The 15,255-nt window shown below is 46.7% G+C and overlaps 1 protein-coding gene across 1 annotated transcript in view; it reads left to right on the top strand.

The window, feature by feature from the left end:
* The window catches only part of LBP (lipopolysaccharide binding protein), a 27,329-nt gene extending 13,840 nt beyond the window's left edge, over window positions 1–13,489 (top strand). Inside the window, exons 7-15 of the mRNA XM_027078318.1 lie at window positions 293–384; window positions 1,777–1,953; window positions 3,552–3,611; window positions 5,817–5,984; window positions 7,357–7,424; window positions 7,962–8,004; window positions 10,190–10,253; window positions 11,044–11,120; window positions 13,113–13,489. Coding sequence (XP_026934119.1) covers window positions 293–384; window positions 1,777–1,953; window positions 3,552–3,611; window positions 5,817–5,984; window positions 7,357–7,424; window positions 7,962–8,004; window positions 10,190–10,253; window positions 11,044–11,120; window positions 13,113–13,157 — 794 coding nt within the window. The 3' untranslated portion in view covers window positions 13,158–13,489. The remainder of the gene's footprint in view (window positions 1–292; window positions 385–1,776; window positions 1,954–3,551; window positions 3,612–5,816; window positions 5,985–7,356; window positions 7,425–7,961; window positions 8,005–10,189; window positions 10,254–11,043; window positions 11,121–13,112) is intronic.
* The last annotated feature ends 1,766 nt before the right edge of the window (window positions 13,490–15,255 follow it).

Below are 15,255 nucleotides of genomic sequence, written 5' to 3'. Positions count from 1 at the left end.
TGTGTGTGTGTGTGTGTGACTGTGTGTCTGAGTATGTGAGGCTCTGGAAACTGCTCCGGCTCTGGGCTAAGCATACCAGCCCCCTTGTGGATAAATCACCAGTGGAACCGAAGAACCCATGTCAACTCTTTCTTGGCAAAGGAGTTCTTTGCCCCCAGCACTGGGCTGGGTGGAGGGTCTTAAGGTAGAGGGGCAGGGGGCTCTGAAGAAAGTCACAGAGAGTGTGGGTCAGCCAGAGCCCTCACCCCTTCTCCCTCAGTCTGCCTCCTAATTCTGCCCTTCCCCCGTTCAGTCACCATGGAGATGGACATTTTCGCTGGGATTGATTACAGCTTAATGGAGGCCCCTCAGGCAACAGCGGAAATACTGGACGTGATGCTTAAGGTAAAAGGGTCTGGGGGGGGGGGGGGGGGGGGGGGTCCAGGCCCAGTGCGGGGTCGCCTCAGGGTCAGCCCTTCCTGGGGCCTCTTGTTCTCCTAGCTTCAGATCTGTCCTCATCTCCCCGTGGTTCCCACTGTGTCAAGGGCAGGGCGATATGGATTGCTGCGGGGTGTTCCCAGAGCCAGGATCCTCCCACGGTGTCTTTTTTTGTTTTTTTAAGCTTTTTTTTTTTTGGCTGTGCCTGTAGCTGTGGCGCACGGGCTTAGTTGCTCCGCGACGTGTGGGATATTCCCGGACCAGGGCTCGAACCTGTGTCCCCTCCATTGGCAGGCGGATTCTTAACCACTGCGCCACAAAGGAAGCCCCTCCCACGCTGTCTTACATCACTTAGGCCTTGAAACTTCCCTTCCCGCTTCCTCCCCTCTTTCACCTTTCCCACCAAGCAGGTGAGGTCAATCAGAACTGGCCCTCAGTGGTGTAGAGGAGCTGGCCAGGAGGTCCTATAGGTTAATAGACCAAAGCTTCTGCGGATCGTTTCATTAAGGGATTCTGGATACATACTTTGATCCAAAGGAAAACATCCTTTTTATTTTTTAATTTTTATTGGATTATAGTTGATTTACAATGTTGTGTTAGTTTCAGGTATACAGCAAAGTGTATCAGTTATACATATACATATATCCTCTTTTTTTTTATGTTGGGGGGTAGGAGTTTTATTAATTAATTAATTTATTCTTGCTGTGTTGGGTCTTCGTTTCTGTGCGAGGGCTTTCTCTAGTTGTGGCAAGCGGGGGCCACTCTTCATCGCGGTGCGCGGGCCTCTCGCTATCACGGCCTCTTGTTGCGGAGCACAGGCTCCAGACGTGCAGGCTCAGTAGTTGTGGCTCACGGGCCCAGTTGCTCCGCGGCATGTGCGATCTTCCCAGACCAGGGCTCGAACCCATGTCCCCTGCATTAGCAGGCAGATTCTCAACCACTGCGCCACCAGGGAAGCCCCGTTTTTTTTCTTTTTTTAAGGTTCTTTTCCCATATAGGTCATTACAGAGCATTGAGTAGAGTTCCCTGTGCTATACAGCAGGTTCTTATTAGTTATCTCTTTTATATATAGTAGTGTGTATATGTCGGTCCCAATCTCTCAATTTATACCTCCTTCCCTTATCCCCTGGTAACCATAAGTTTGTTTCCTACATCTGTGACTCTACTTCTGTTTTGTAAATAAGTTCATTTGTACCCTTTTTTTTTAGATTCCAAGGAAAACTTATTTAATGGTGGAGTTTCAGGCAGTGCCTCCAGTCCGTGTTCCCTCATCAGACTCTGTAGGCAACTACTTAGCTCAGATGTCCAGCCCTGGGATAGACTTAGAAAAGTTCAAATGGATTCTATCTCTCTCTCCAGGGTGAAATTTTTAGCCGTGATCACCGCTCCCCGGTTGCCTTCCTTGCGCCTGTCATGAGCCTTCCAGAAGAACACAGCCGAATGGTCTACTTTGCCATCTCTAATTATGTCTTCAACACCGCCAGCCTAGTTTATCACAAAGTGGGATACCTGAACTTTTCCATCACAGATGACATGGTGAGAATCATAGCACAATATCTCCCACAAATGACACTGTCTCCTTCCTTCTTTCCTTTCCACACATTTACATCAGTGAAATAGTAAATTATGACTAAGAAGAAATATCAAGAGCAGGAAAATATAAGTTAGTACGATTTCCCTTTTCACTTTGGCTGCCAGAGAGCTCAAAGTCAAAGTTCTTTCTCCCCTAGAACAATTGTGGAAGACTTTGTGGCTTGCTTGTCTGTCTTTTACTTTTCCCTCCAGACTCGATCTGTTATTCTAATTCATACTTTCTTTCATCCTGATGGTCTGTGGAGGTTTTAAAAAAGATTTTAGTGAATGGGGCAGGACAATAGATACACTGATAAATGCAAAAGTTACATAGAATAGAAAATAAAGACCAAGTTAAAAGTAAAGCACAATTTTATAAAGACACTGGGCCCCCAAATTGATTTTTTTTAATATCACGAATCTGTGCAGGAGCTTCCTGTAGCCAAAATGGAAAGGGTACATGATTTAGTGATTCACAGCAAAAAGGAGAGACAAAGTCTTCCGAGCACTTAGCGCTGAAATAACTGTCTCTTTGTATAAAGAGATGTGGCTTTGTATGAAGGTTACTGAATTTTAGAGTGGATCACGTGGTTAATATTTCTTTCCGTTTCTTTAGTATCTCTGGGGTTTAGATGGATGTTTCTTGTAGCTCTTTGTAAAAGCTGAGGCCTCGTGAACGATGTAGGGAGGGTGGGGGAAACACAGTGCAGTCCAAACTGGATGGTCCAGCCTACCCTGGTAATAAATTGAGGACCAGCAGTGACGGATGGAGTGACATGTGTCCTTTGACTCCCCCATACCCAGGCCTTTTACTTCTATGGCCATGTTTGAGTCACCCTTCCCACCTGTGGTACAGTCCTTTCTTTCAGTGGGTGGGATCACGGTAGCTGTGTTTTACTGAGCGCTCACTGTGTGCTAAGCCTTGGGCTAGATGCTTTGTACCCACCATTTCCCTTAGCCCTCACAGTGACCCAACAAGTGGGGACTATAATTATCTCCATCTTATAGGTGAGGAAGTTGGGGCTCAGAGAGGTAAAGGCACTCACCTGACATCACATAGTCACGAAGCCAAGAGTCAAACCTAGATCTGCGTGATTGAAAATCTCACCTTGTGGATCCTCTGATTGAGTCGTGAGTGTCACTTATGGCCCAAGGAGAGCAGGCAGGATCCCAAGGACTCGTGTGCTCATGGTGGATGCAGAACAGGCGTCTCGCCGTTGCCATGGTAACCCGGAGCAGTCAAGAAGCTACATTATTGGGCTTCCCTGGTGGCGCAGTGGTTGAGGGTCCGCCTGCCGATGCAGGGGACACGGGTTCGTGCCCCGGTCCGGGAAGATCCCACATGCCACGGAGCGGCTGGGCCCGTGAGCCATGGCCGCTGAGCCTGCGCTTCTGGAGCCTGTGCTCCGCAACGGGAGAGGCCACAACAGTGAGAGGCCCGCGTACCGCAAAAAAAAAAAAAAGAAGCTACATGATTGAATATCCCCCCACTTCCCCAACTCTCTTCAGACCTTCGGCTCCGGCCGGAGCACCTAAAACTTCTTTGTGTCCCTTTGCCTCAGGTTCCGCCTACTTCTCACATCCGACTGACCACCAAGTCCTTCCGCGCCTTCTGCCCCCGGGTAAGGCTTCCCTCAGCCCTCAGGGTGCAGGCTGAGCCCCCAATACTTCAGGGGTTTTCTTTAAAACCTCCACACTCCTCTCAGCTTGACCAAGAGTCAGAAGGCCAGCAGTGGGGCCCCCAGTGAAGGCCGTGGTGCTACAGGTTTGGGGACTCCCTTCCCTTCAAGGCCCAGATAACAGAGACCTGAGCCCTGTGTCTTGTGGGACCACAGGCTGCCCAGTCTTTTGTTGATGATCTCTGACAATACCAAGGAATGCCGACATGTCCCACAAAATGTATCCTAATTAATAACACCAAGCAATTACAGAGGGCGTACTAGGGGTCAGGCACTGTTCTTGGCGCTTGAAAAAATTATTTTTTGAATGGATAATAAATTCTCACTGTTCAAGATTCAGAAGACATAGAAGGTTATAGAGTGGAAAGTCCCATCCACTCCTGTCCCCTAAACATCCAGTTCACACCCTGAGTCTATCAATATTGTCAGATCGTACACATCTTTCTGGGGCTATTCTAGTATATGTGAACAAATGTATGTCTTTCCTCCATTTTCTTACACAAATGGAGGTATATTTTACACTCCATTTTGTACCTTACTTTTTCCCTTAGTATACCAGGAGATGATTCCATGTAGGTAGATAAAGAGCTTCCTCACTCTTGTTTTCTTGGGAATCCAGTCTGCCATTGTATTATGGATGGACCATAGTTTGGGTAATCAGTCCCCCATGGAAGGACATTTACGTTGTTTCCAGTCTTTTGCTACATCAGTGTTGCAGTGAATAACCCTGTAGCTTGGTCTTTGCTGGACTAAGCTCTTCATGTTCCATATCTCATTTAATCCCACAGAAATCCACCTGTCCTGTCGCCTCTCCCCTACCTTCTGAGTCCCCCCAAGACACAGCTCAGACAGGTTGTAGTGTTTAAAGTTCCTTGCAGAAGGCTTGATGATGGCTGAGAGGAATTATAACGGTGGGAAAATGGTTGAACTTTAAATACTGCGGGACCTGGGTCACGTCCTTCCATAACATACCCTCACAGCAGGCCCTTTCCCTCCCTAGAGCCCCACAAAAGCCCAACCTGCCACCATGTTGTCGGCGCTAGCTTTAGAGGGACCTTGGCTTCATCCTGGTTCCAACATCCCTTTTGCCCAGAAAGAGGAGGAAACTCTCCCTCTCCCTTCCTGCTCACATCATAATCAACCTGACACAGAAGCAGCTCGGGTCACCTTCTTGGTCAAGTGGTTTACCTCCTCAACCTTCTAAAGATCTCCCTTTTACAACTGAATGTAGATTTTATATTTGCATAACCAAAAGGCTCATGGGACTGTCGTTCCTCCACCAACTTCCCCCGTAAAAGGAACAGTCTTGACCCCAAAATAAATTCTAATTAAAAGGAAAATTGCCAGCTCTTTGAAATGGTGGGATCTAGGCGTGCTGTGCTTCAGAAACAGGGGTGTCTGGGCTTTGCATGTGCAGTTACCTGAGTGTGATGGGGGTATAGAGAAAAAAAGAGCTCTCACCCATTGCCCAGGGAGGGGTGTGGAGTGAAAAAGACATGAGCCTAATCTTTCTGGAGAACAGCTTGGCAATCAATAACTGGCAGAAGCTTTAAAAATATCCCTGCCTGGGGCTTCCCTGGTGGCACAGTGGTTGAGAGTCCGCCTGCCGATGCAGGGGACGCGGGTTCGTGCCCCGGTCTGGGAAGATCCCACATGCCGCGGAGCGGCTGGGCCCGTGAGCCATGGCCACTGAGCCTGCGCGTCCGGAGCCTGTGCTCCGCAACGGGAGAGGCCACAACAGTGAGAGGCCCGTGTACCGCCAAAAAAAAAAAAAAAAAATCCCTGCCCTTGGACTCAGCAATTCCATGTCTAGGAATGTATCCCCCAAAATAATAGCCAAGGGTACACAGGAGAGTGGTCTTTAAAATGGCAAAACCTTGGAGACAACTTGATGTGCAATAATGTTAGATCAATTGCAGTACCCATGCACAGTGGAATACAATGCATCCATGAGATAAGTGACACAGACTCCGTATGTCTGACGTGGAAGGATGTCCAGTTATACCTTCAAGAGAAAAAGGCACAGAGCATTTTGTGGAAATTAAACCAACCAAGAAGTGTCCTCAGCTTGATCTGACTCCCTCAAGGTTCTCCCAGCAAACCTGCATGTTTCCTCCTCTTGACATAATTTCTTCATTCTGCCCTCAGTTAGCCAGACTGTACCCCAACATGAACTTAACGCTCCAAGGCACAGTGGTCTCTGCCCCGTTCCTGAACTTCAGCCCTGGGAATCTGTCCTCAGCTGCCCAGATGGAGATTGAGGCCTCTGTGCTCCTGCCCAGCTCCGTCAAGGAGCCCGTCTTCCGGCTTGGTGTGGTAAGGTTCAAAGGCTTGGCAAACATTGCTCCCTTTTCCTACATGCTTTTTCCCCCACTCTGCACCTGGCTAATTCCTTAAGATAGATCTCAGCTTAAGTATCACTTCCTCAGATAGGCCTTTCTTGGTTGCCCTTACCCCTGATCTACCTTAGGCCCCTTGTCATTTTTTTTTCCTTGTGGCACCCTATTATTTTTCCTCATAGGAGTTATTGTAAAGATACCAATGTAGCTGTTTGCAGGTTTATTTGCTTAATGTATGTTTGCCCAACTAAGTGAGTCTGGGCTATTGTGGGGAGGAAGGCAGAGGGGATCTTTGACCTGTTGCTCTGCTCTGTATCTGTATCTGACCCCTGAAGACTACATTTCCCAGGCTTCCTTGCACTGACTTCCAGCTAGGTCAGCCAATGGAAGACACTGTCAGGAGAACAGAGGGTGGGAGGAAGGAAGAAGCCAGAGTATTTCTTCTTCTCTCTTTTTCTTGGACAGAGACTCAGGCACTGACTGTGTCTCCTCCATGGTGCCTCCCGAATTCCTCCCTCTGTTCCTCCAGTCCTGGGGTGGAAGCAGCTTCCCACCTCTGCTAATCTCTGAGTTGCCTCTCCAACTCTTTTTTAACTTCTCAGCAATTCCATCATTTGTATAACCAATCCCCTGTATGAAATTCCCTCTTGGTTAAATATTGAGTTGTGTCTCCCTTCTCAATGGACCCTGTCAAACAGAGAAGGGATTCTGAGTTTTTTGGGGGTCCTGCTCACGGGATGGAGAACTTTGCTCTCTTGTTCCAGGTTTGAAACTCAGCAAGACAAATTTCTAGAAGAGTAATTGCTCCCAGATGTTATATCTGCAATTTGATATTGTTGTTATTGTTATAAAAATTGTTGTCAATATATTTTATTTTATTATTTATTATTTTTATTATTTTGGTAAAGCAGAAAAGGATAGCTTTATTGCTTTGCCAGGCAAAGGGGAACACACCAGACTTCTGCCCTGAAAAACTACGTGTCCCCAATATATTTTAAATTAAAACATAAGCTATTATTATTTACTCGGGCTGAATCTTGGCCCTGAGATAGCTAGAAATGGTCCCTTTAGAGATCTCCAGGCATAGGCCTCTATACCTTCTCTTGGTAGTATGTTCAAAGTTTAATTGCTATCATAGTCAGGAATTTCAAGTAAAAATATTCAAGTCCAAGTTCAAATGTTTATTGAGCACCCATGATGAGCTTCCTGGGAGTCTAATCTAGTGGGCAAGTTCCTGCTTTAACTCAGTGAGATGTTTGCTTAGAGGAGACAGCAGGTCCTCATAGTTATCCGTTCTGTACATGACAACCTCCTTATTTAGACCTGTTTCTTTCTACTGGAATTACCAGGCCACTAATGTGTCTGTCATGTTGACCTTCAACACCAGCAAGATCACTGGATTCCTGAAGCCAGAAAAGTAAGTCAGCCTCGTGACTTACATGGGGGGCGCTCAACTGGGCTCCATCTGACGCTTCAGCTGATTCCCTGTAGCTGGAGGTGGGATGTAACCAGATCCCCCTGTCAAACCGTGGGGCCCACGGTTTGGGAAGGAAAGTTAAATTTTACCCCAGTTGGCCCAATTCCTTTGGCCAACTGGATCTGCCTCCATAAACTTCCTTTTCACCTAACCCCCATTACTTCCAAATTTCTAAAGAATTTACTAATACTGCTTTTTTTCTTAATCTATGAATTTTAGACATCAGCAATATTGACTTCCTGAAATTATAGAGACTAAGTTCTTTTATGCTACACACTTCCCCTCTGCAAGTCTTCCCAATAAGGTTGTATCATTGTTTTTGTTTCCTCAATCACCTTTTTCACTCTCACTGCTACCACACCCTTGGCCCTGTGCCTTCTCACGCTGGTGTCTCCTCCTTTCTGGGGATCCCTACATTGCTTAGGTTCCCCTTGAACATAATGCCCACATCTCTGAATCTTCTCTGATTTGTTATAGGATACAAGTGGAACTGAAAGAATCTAAAGTTGGAGTATTCAATGTAAGTTATTATTGTTTTTATTTATGAAATGATTAGGGTAATAATTAATTTAGAGTATTTACTAAACAATGCTTTGGCACCTATAATAGAAAATAGAAAAGGAGAAGAGTTACTCTCTGCCCTAGAAAAGCATAGAAGTTCTTGAAGACAGGAACCATAGGGCAGAGGAACAGTTACCTCCCAATATAAGACAGTATAATTAAATCATCTATTGGACAGAATTCTTTTAACTGCAAAGAATAGAAAGCCAACTAAAAGTGTCTTAAGCAAACAGAAGGAATGTATAAGATCATAACCAAAAAACAAAAACAAAAAAGCTAAGGCTAGAGGTTTCAGGCATAGCTGGATCCAGGTGTTCAAATTAGTACATCAAGAATCTCCAAGGGAAGGGGAGAGGGGCGATATAGGGATAGGGGGAAAACGGTTATTAAGGGATTATATAAAATCATGTGTGTGAAACTTTTAAAAATTGTAGATCACTACAGAATTTAAAGAATCTTTCATTCAATTTTTTAGAAAGAAAAAATATAAATATTCCAAAAAAAAAAAAAAAGAATATCTCTCCATTCTGCTTTCATCTGTGTTGGCTTCATTCTCAGGCAGGTTCTTCCCACTGGTGGAAAACTCACAAATTTCCTGTAGTTTTTTTTTTTTTTAACCCAAAAAAAAAAAAAAAAAAAAAAAAAAAAGCCCTCGTTGGATTAATCTTGGTCATGTGCCCATTCTTTAGCCAATCACGTGGTCGGAAATTGGACAAGGTCAGTTGGCTGGGCTTGGGTTTAATCTACACTCCCCAAGCCAGGATTTGCAGTCCCAAACCACACGGACTGAGACTGGAAAGGAGGGTTCCCCAGGAGAAAATAGGGACTATTATTAAAACAAAAGGAATTGAGTGCTGGGCAGGCAAAACCAAAAGATGATTTCCACAAAGAGGAAAAAGAATGGGAAGTTTTATGTGGGCTGAAACAGTCGAGGAGAGATTTCTGAAAAGAGGGAAGGTGGGGTGATGGCAGCTGCTGGCAAGCCAAGGAGGAGATGGAAAGACTTTCATCTACAGTAGTTGGCTTCCTTTTTACCATCCTATGGATACTGGTTCCCTCTGACCACACTTTACCTGCCCCCCACTTCCCAGACTTTCCCTCAAGTAGAAGTGGAAAAAGTACATCAAGTGTGGGGAGAAACATTGCCCACAGGGACCCTGAAGGATGACTCCTTTCAGAGAACAAAGGCTAAAGTCAATAATGACACACTAATATTGTATCTGTGCATGGCATGTAAAAATGTTCTGTGAAGTAAATTATTCATATGTAAAGAGTCACAAAAAGACATCCTATCATGTTTTCAGCACATCGACTGTAAAAAATAAGACCTGTAGGGCTTCCCTGGTGGCGCAGTGGTTGAGAGTCCGCCTGCCGATGCAGGGGACACGGGTTCGTGCCCCGGTCCGGGAGGATCCCACACGTCGCGGAGCGGATGGGCCCGTGAGCCATGGCCGCTGAGCCTGCGCATCCGGAGCCTGTGCTCCGAAACGGGAGAGGCCACAACAGTGAGAGGCCCGTGTACCGCAAAAAATAAAATAAAATAAAATAAGACCTGTAGAATCAGGTAAATCTGGATTCAAATTCAGATCCTGCTGCCCGATTTCTAGCAAGTCACTTTCATTCTGTGGGCCTCGGTTTTCTTATCTGTGAAATGGGGACATTAATATTAACTTCGAAGTGTTCTAGTGAAAATTGAATCAGGTGTAGATGTAATGCTCTGAGCCCTATACGTGGCACATAGTGAGTGTTAAAAGTTGGGTTTCATAATTTTTGTTTTGACTTAAAAATCTTTTGTATTATATAAGTAACTTGGGAAAACATTTCCACTGTAAAAAGAAAAATTAACTACTAAAGATAAGGCTAAGCCAAACCTTGATGTTCTTCCTGGAGGATAGATAGTTGGGTGTGTAGACTTCCAAATTTTTCTATCCCTTTGTACATGTATAAATGTGCATCTCAAAATAGTTTTATCTTATAAAGTAGTAGCATGATGTAGGTATCTACCTGAAATTTGCTTTTTTTCAAGCCTTTTGCCATGTCAGCACATACAAAACCACCCCACCCACGGGGTGGCCTCTGTGGAGGTTTGTTGGTGGGCAAGATGGTACATGTGGTTATGGTGTACCTCTCCTATTCTCCACCAGGTGGAGCTGTTGGAGGCGCTGCTCAATTACTACCTTCTCAGCACCCTCTACCCCAAGGTCAATGGTAAGTATCACTATGGATTTTTCCAAGTCAAAAGTGGACACTGCTCTTTCGGGGAAAGAAAGCTGGGACCAGGGCTCTCCTGCAGGCTGTGTGACCTTGGGCGAGTCACTTCTCTTCTCTGAGCTTCAGTGGCCTGTCTGTGAGACGGGAGTGTTGAAGTCGGCCTCACCTCATTCCAGGCCTCTAAGGAGGGTTGAGGATAGGGGCAGTTTTTGGAACACAGTAAACCTCCTCCTAAGAGAGAAAGAGGGGCTCACAGAAGTGCCCACACACACCCTGAAGTGACAGGTGAGACTGAGAACCAAGTTAATATACAGGGTACAAGGCAGCCCACCTCTAAAATCACATTCCCCAGTTAGTTGCCATCTCCCTGGTCAAAAAATAAAGCTTAAAGAGACCCTGCTTCATTTGGCTACAGTAGAAAGCAGGATGCAGGTGGGGGGCAGAGAGCAAATGCCCACTGGATTCTTATCATGAGTAGACGCTGCCCCATCCCTGCCACTGTCTCCACAGAGCACCACGGCTGAGGGCTCAGGCTCGTCTGTCAGTCTGTCTGGTATCAAATCCCAGTTCTTCCACTTTCTAGCTATGGAACCTAGGACAGGTTACTTGGCCACTCTATGCCTCAATTTCCTTATCTGTAACATGGGAATAATAATCCCAATCTTTGGTGGTAATTAAATGGGAATATACCATGTATAGGGTTTGCAGAGAGGAACTTCTTGGTGTACAATTTTCTCTGTAATTATTTATTAACAAATCTCTCTCGATGTTCTGCTGCAACCTCTAGATAAGTTGGCAGAAGGCTTCCCCCTCCCTCTGCTAAAGCGTATTCAGCTCTATGACCCTGTTCTCCAGATCCACAAGGTGAGTGGGTTCAGCAGGGTTCTGAGGAACTGGGGAGGGGGGGTTGGTTAGCTTTCCTGGTTTGCAGGCTATAACTCAGTGGGTGGGACCCAGCCCAGCCCTGCAGCTGGGAAAGCCTCCACGGGGGTGGGATGGTTCAGGGTCAGCTGGATGCCATGGAGCCGTCCGCGTGTCCTTTAGAAGTGGCATCTCTATGGGGGCAGGAGGGATTTGACACAACCTGTGTCACACCCCGCCCCCCGGCCGTGGGTGACCTGGGAGAACCTCAAGACCAGCTCGTTTTAAAAATACAGCAATCCTAGCCATGCCAACAGCTCAGGTTCTGAAAGCCATTTGTAAGTTTTTAAAATTTCTTCTAATTTCTTGGGAATTCCCTGGTGGCCCAGTGGTTAGGACTCGGCACTTTCATTGCTGAGGGCCCGGGTTCAATCCCTGGTCTGGGAACTGAGATCCCACAAGCTGTGTGGTGAGGCCAAAATTAATTAATTAATTAAATAAAATAAAATTTCTTAAGTGGAAGAGCTTTGATGTATTAATAGATACATGTTTGGTGTGCCGTCCCTCAGAGACCCATTGCCCCACCACACTCATAGCTTGACTTCTGGTGTACCTCCTTCCAGCCTTTTGTCTCCTCCAAGCATTTTTTGAAATTGTTTTCTTGTTATGGATAGTTGCCTTGCTAGCGCTCAGACCTGTTTTCTTTTGGTTGCAGTCTAGTCTCCCTTCCCCCACCAATGTTAAATTCTGTCCCAAGCATGCAAGGGACCATAATTTACTTAACTATTTGAATACCAAGGAATATGTCTGATCCTTCACCAGACTCTCCACTCTTCAGACCAAGCATTTTATGCGCCATCTGTGCCCCACGGTTCAGGTTATCTTTCTAGAAGAGCATCCGTAAGGTGGGATGACTGGGTTGGCAGGCTTGTGAGCATTAAAGGAGATGCTGCTTTGTGCCTGGTGCATAGTCAACATCCAGCAAACAACAGCTACTAAAGAGAGGGACAGGCAGCAGAGTGATAGGAACATTGAAACAGAGATCAACTGAGACATTTGAAAAACAAATATCCCGAGCCCTTTTGTGTCCAGAGATACTCAACATCCAACTATTGTTGAGAGTTTATAAGGAGTGAGACAGATCATTGTTCAAAGCAAGGACTGAGTGACGATTCATGCAGTTGGCCTCAGTTTTCTCCTGTGTAAAGTGGGGTGTAGCCCAGACCTCACTGGGCAGTTATGAAGATTAGAGCTTCTAGCTCAGTTTGGCACCATGGAAGTCATTAGAAATTGACCCTTGAACAACACGGGTTTGAATGGCCCCATGTCCGTGTATACGCAGGTCTTTTTCAATAATAAATACAATACTATGGTACTACACCATCTCTGCAGTTGGTTGAATCTGTGTATGAGGAACTGCGGCCGCGAGGAACCGCGGATACGGAGGGCTGACTCTAAATTATACGTGGATTTTCCCACCCATCGGTGCCCCTAACCCCGCAGTTGTTCAGCGGTCAACTGTATATACTATCATATCCAATAAAAATTTGAGGTCAGCTCTGCCCATGTGTTTGACCCCCAAAGGCAGGGGATGGTTGCTGTGGGAAAGAATTGGATTTTGCTCTGAGTTCAGAATTCCCACCCCTTTGGTGATGGAAACTTATGAGGAAGTAGGAGAATAAACCCCAGCAGCTCACAGTTTGGTCTTATTCACCAAGGAGAGAGAATTTAGGTGACACAGGGGACGTTTATGAGGTCTGCCAGGAAGCAGCAGCTTGGGAGATGACAGATTAATTGCCCCCTTAGAGAAGGTAGCTGGCAAAAGCTGTGCTTTATGGAGGCCTCGGGAACAGAGGCACACGCTCGTTTTACGCACTGACCTGCTTTCTGGCAGAGCTTGTGCTTCCCCAGACGTGGGCCTCCCTTTAAATCAGAGATGCATCTTTTTGGAGTAGAGGATGCTTTTACCATCCTGTCCTGTCTTGTCTCTCCTAGGACTTCCTGTTTTTGGGCACCAACGTCCGGTACCTGAGAGTTTGAGGACAGGGCGAAAGACAGGGCTTGGGGGCCACAGCTGGATTGCCAAGTTGCATTTCCAGATGTGCAGTGTATTCCTGGAGATTCTGGGAGGATGAAGACCATTTCTGTTGTCAGCTCTGGGGGACTGGCCTCTGTCCCCACACTCCTCCTTCTCAGCACGTGCACCCACGCCCCCTCTAACTCTGGGTTTTACTTTCCCACCAGGATGGACCGTCCTCCCCCACTAGCCTGTACTATCTTCAAGGGCAGGTTTTTTTATTCACCATCGGATCCCTGTGCCTAGCAGAGTGCTTACACTTAGTAGGTCCTCAATAAATATTTATTGAGTGGCTCAGTGAAGGAACCATCTGGTACTCTAGCTGAACCCTCCTACTGCCAACCCTCTCTTATTTAAGGGGTCTTTGGATGGTCAGCTCCATCTGTGGTCTTCAAGGATGAACCCTGACCACATTCCCATTTCTCAGCGCTGCTGCTGTGGGAACCTCAATGAGAGAACATGGGATTCCACTCCCTGCTCAGCCCTGGACCTGGTGCTGATGCTGGCTCTCTAAGACAACTGTCCATTTTAGTTTGGGGGCAGTTCATGGGCTCATTTCAGCACGTGCTCCCTCTCTGTCTGCTGCAGACACAGGAGCCAGAGGGTCTCCGGGAGCAAAAACTCAGCCTCCTGCTGCCCTCCCCATTGAAACGGGTGTAAATTAGGAGGAAATGGATCTGTCTAGGTTTGGGGTCTGACCCGAATAAAAGACTCATCCAACTGTTGTTTATGAGCCCCAAGCCTGGAGGAAGAGACCGTGATTTCTAATGACTGAACAACCGGCCTTTGATCAGACTTTACCGAACAGTCATTTCCAAGTTATGCGGTTGGGCCCCCGGGGACTGGGAATCAGAAGGCTCGTTGGATGCTTTCTTAATTGTGTAAATGAGCAGGTGGATGGAGCTGCCGGCTAGCAGATAATTCACAGGGAATAGACCCATTTACCCTGTGTGTGACAGAGATGCATTCCAAGATGGGACGATGCACTGTCACCCAACTGGAGGCGGGGTGAGCCATGGCTTCGCCTCGTCCCTTTTGTTCACTTGTCTGCCACCATCATCCATCCTGTGATGGACTGTGAAGGGCTCGGCTTCATCCAGCACTGGCCACGTGGCCTTGGACCGGTCCCTTTCCCCCTTTCCCCCACTTTATCCTATGAAATAAGGATGATAATAATAGTAGCCATGTCCTAGGACTCTTATAATGATGATATTAGGTAATCCATGTAAAAGGATCTATTTAACCCTAGTGGGGATTCAATATTTATTGGCTGGACGTGCTTACTGAACATCCTCCTGTTTGCAGGCACTGAATTGGTCAGCACAGGGGAACTAGAGGCAGCACAGACCCAGTTCCTATGTCTGTTTTTCAGGACATTGCCTCACCGTGGAAAGAGCCAGTCCTGACTCCAACTTATTTGTTTTGGGCCTTGGGGAAAGGCCTCTCTAAAGCCTGTGTCCTCCCCTGTCAAATTTGCTGGGAATACCTCCTTGCAGGGTGACTAGGGACTCAGTGGGTTCACGTCCAGCTTCTGGGGGTGAGGGGAGGATAGGGCATAACCAGGTCCTGGTAAACAGCTGATGCGATTATCACCTGCCTTCCTTTGGGCTCCCCAGAAGCAGACTCTGAAACAAGGAGGAGGGTACAAGTAGTTTACTGGGAAGAGGATCCCAGGGAAATAACCAGTAGAGGAGAGAAAATGTGATGGTGGGGGGGGATGGGCTTCCCTGGTGGCACAGTGGTTGAGAGTCCGCCTGCCAATGCAGGGGACACGGGTTTGAGCCCTGGTCTGGGAAGATCCCACATGCCGCGGAGCAACTGGGCCCGTGAGCCACAATTACTGAGCCTGTGCGTGCGATGAAGAGTGGCCCCCGCTTGCCACAACTAGAGAAAGCCCTTGCACAGAAATGAAGACCCAACACAGCCATAAATAAATAAATTAATTAATTTTAAAAAATTTGTAAAAAAAAATGTGACGGGGAAGGGAAGGCAGCCTTTAAAGTGTTCATGATCAAACCAATTACCACCTTAATCCCACTCAGGAAACTCTGGGAGCCAGTG

Source organism: Aethalodelphis obliquidens, unplaced genomic scaffold (genome assembly GCF_003676395.1).
Source record: "Aethalodelphis obliquidens isolate GAN/ISIS:26980383/991018 unplaced genomic scaffold, ASM367639v1 scaffold42, whole genome shotgun sequence".
NCBI classification, from domain to species: domain Eukaryota; kingdom Metazoa; phylum Chordata; class Mammalia; order Artiodactyla; family Delphinidae; genus Aethalodelphis; species Aethalodelphis obliquidens.
The sequence above is the reverse complement of the archived record's forward strand: the minus strand, read 5'-3'. Positions and strand labels throughout refer to the sequence as shown.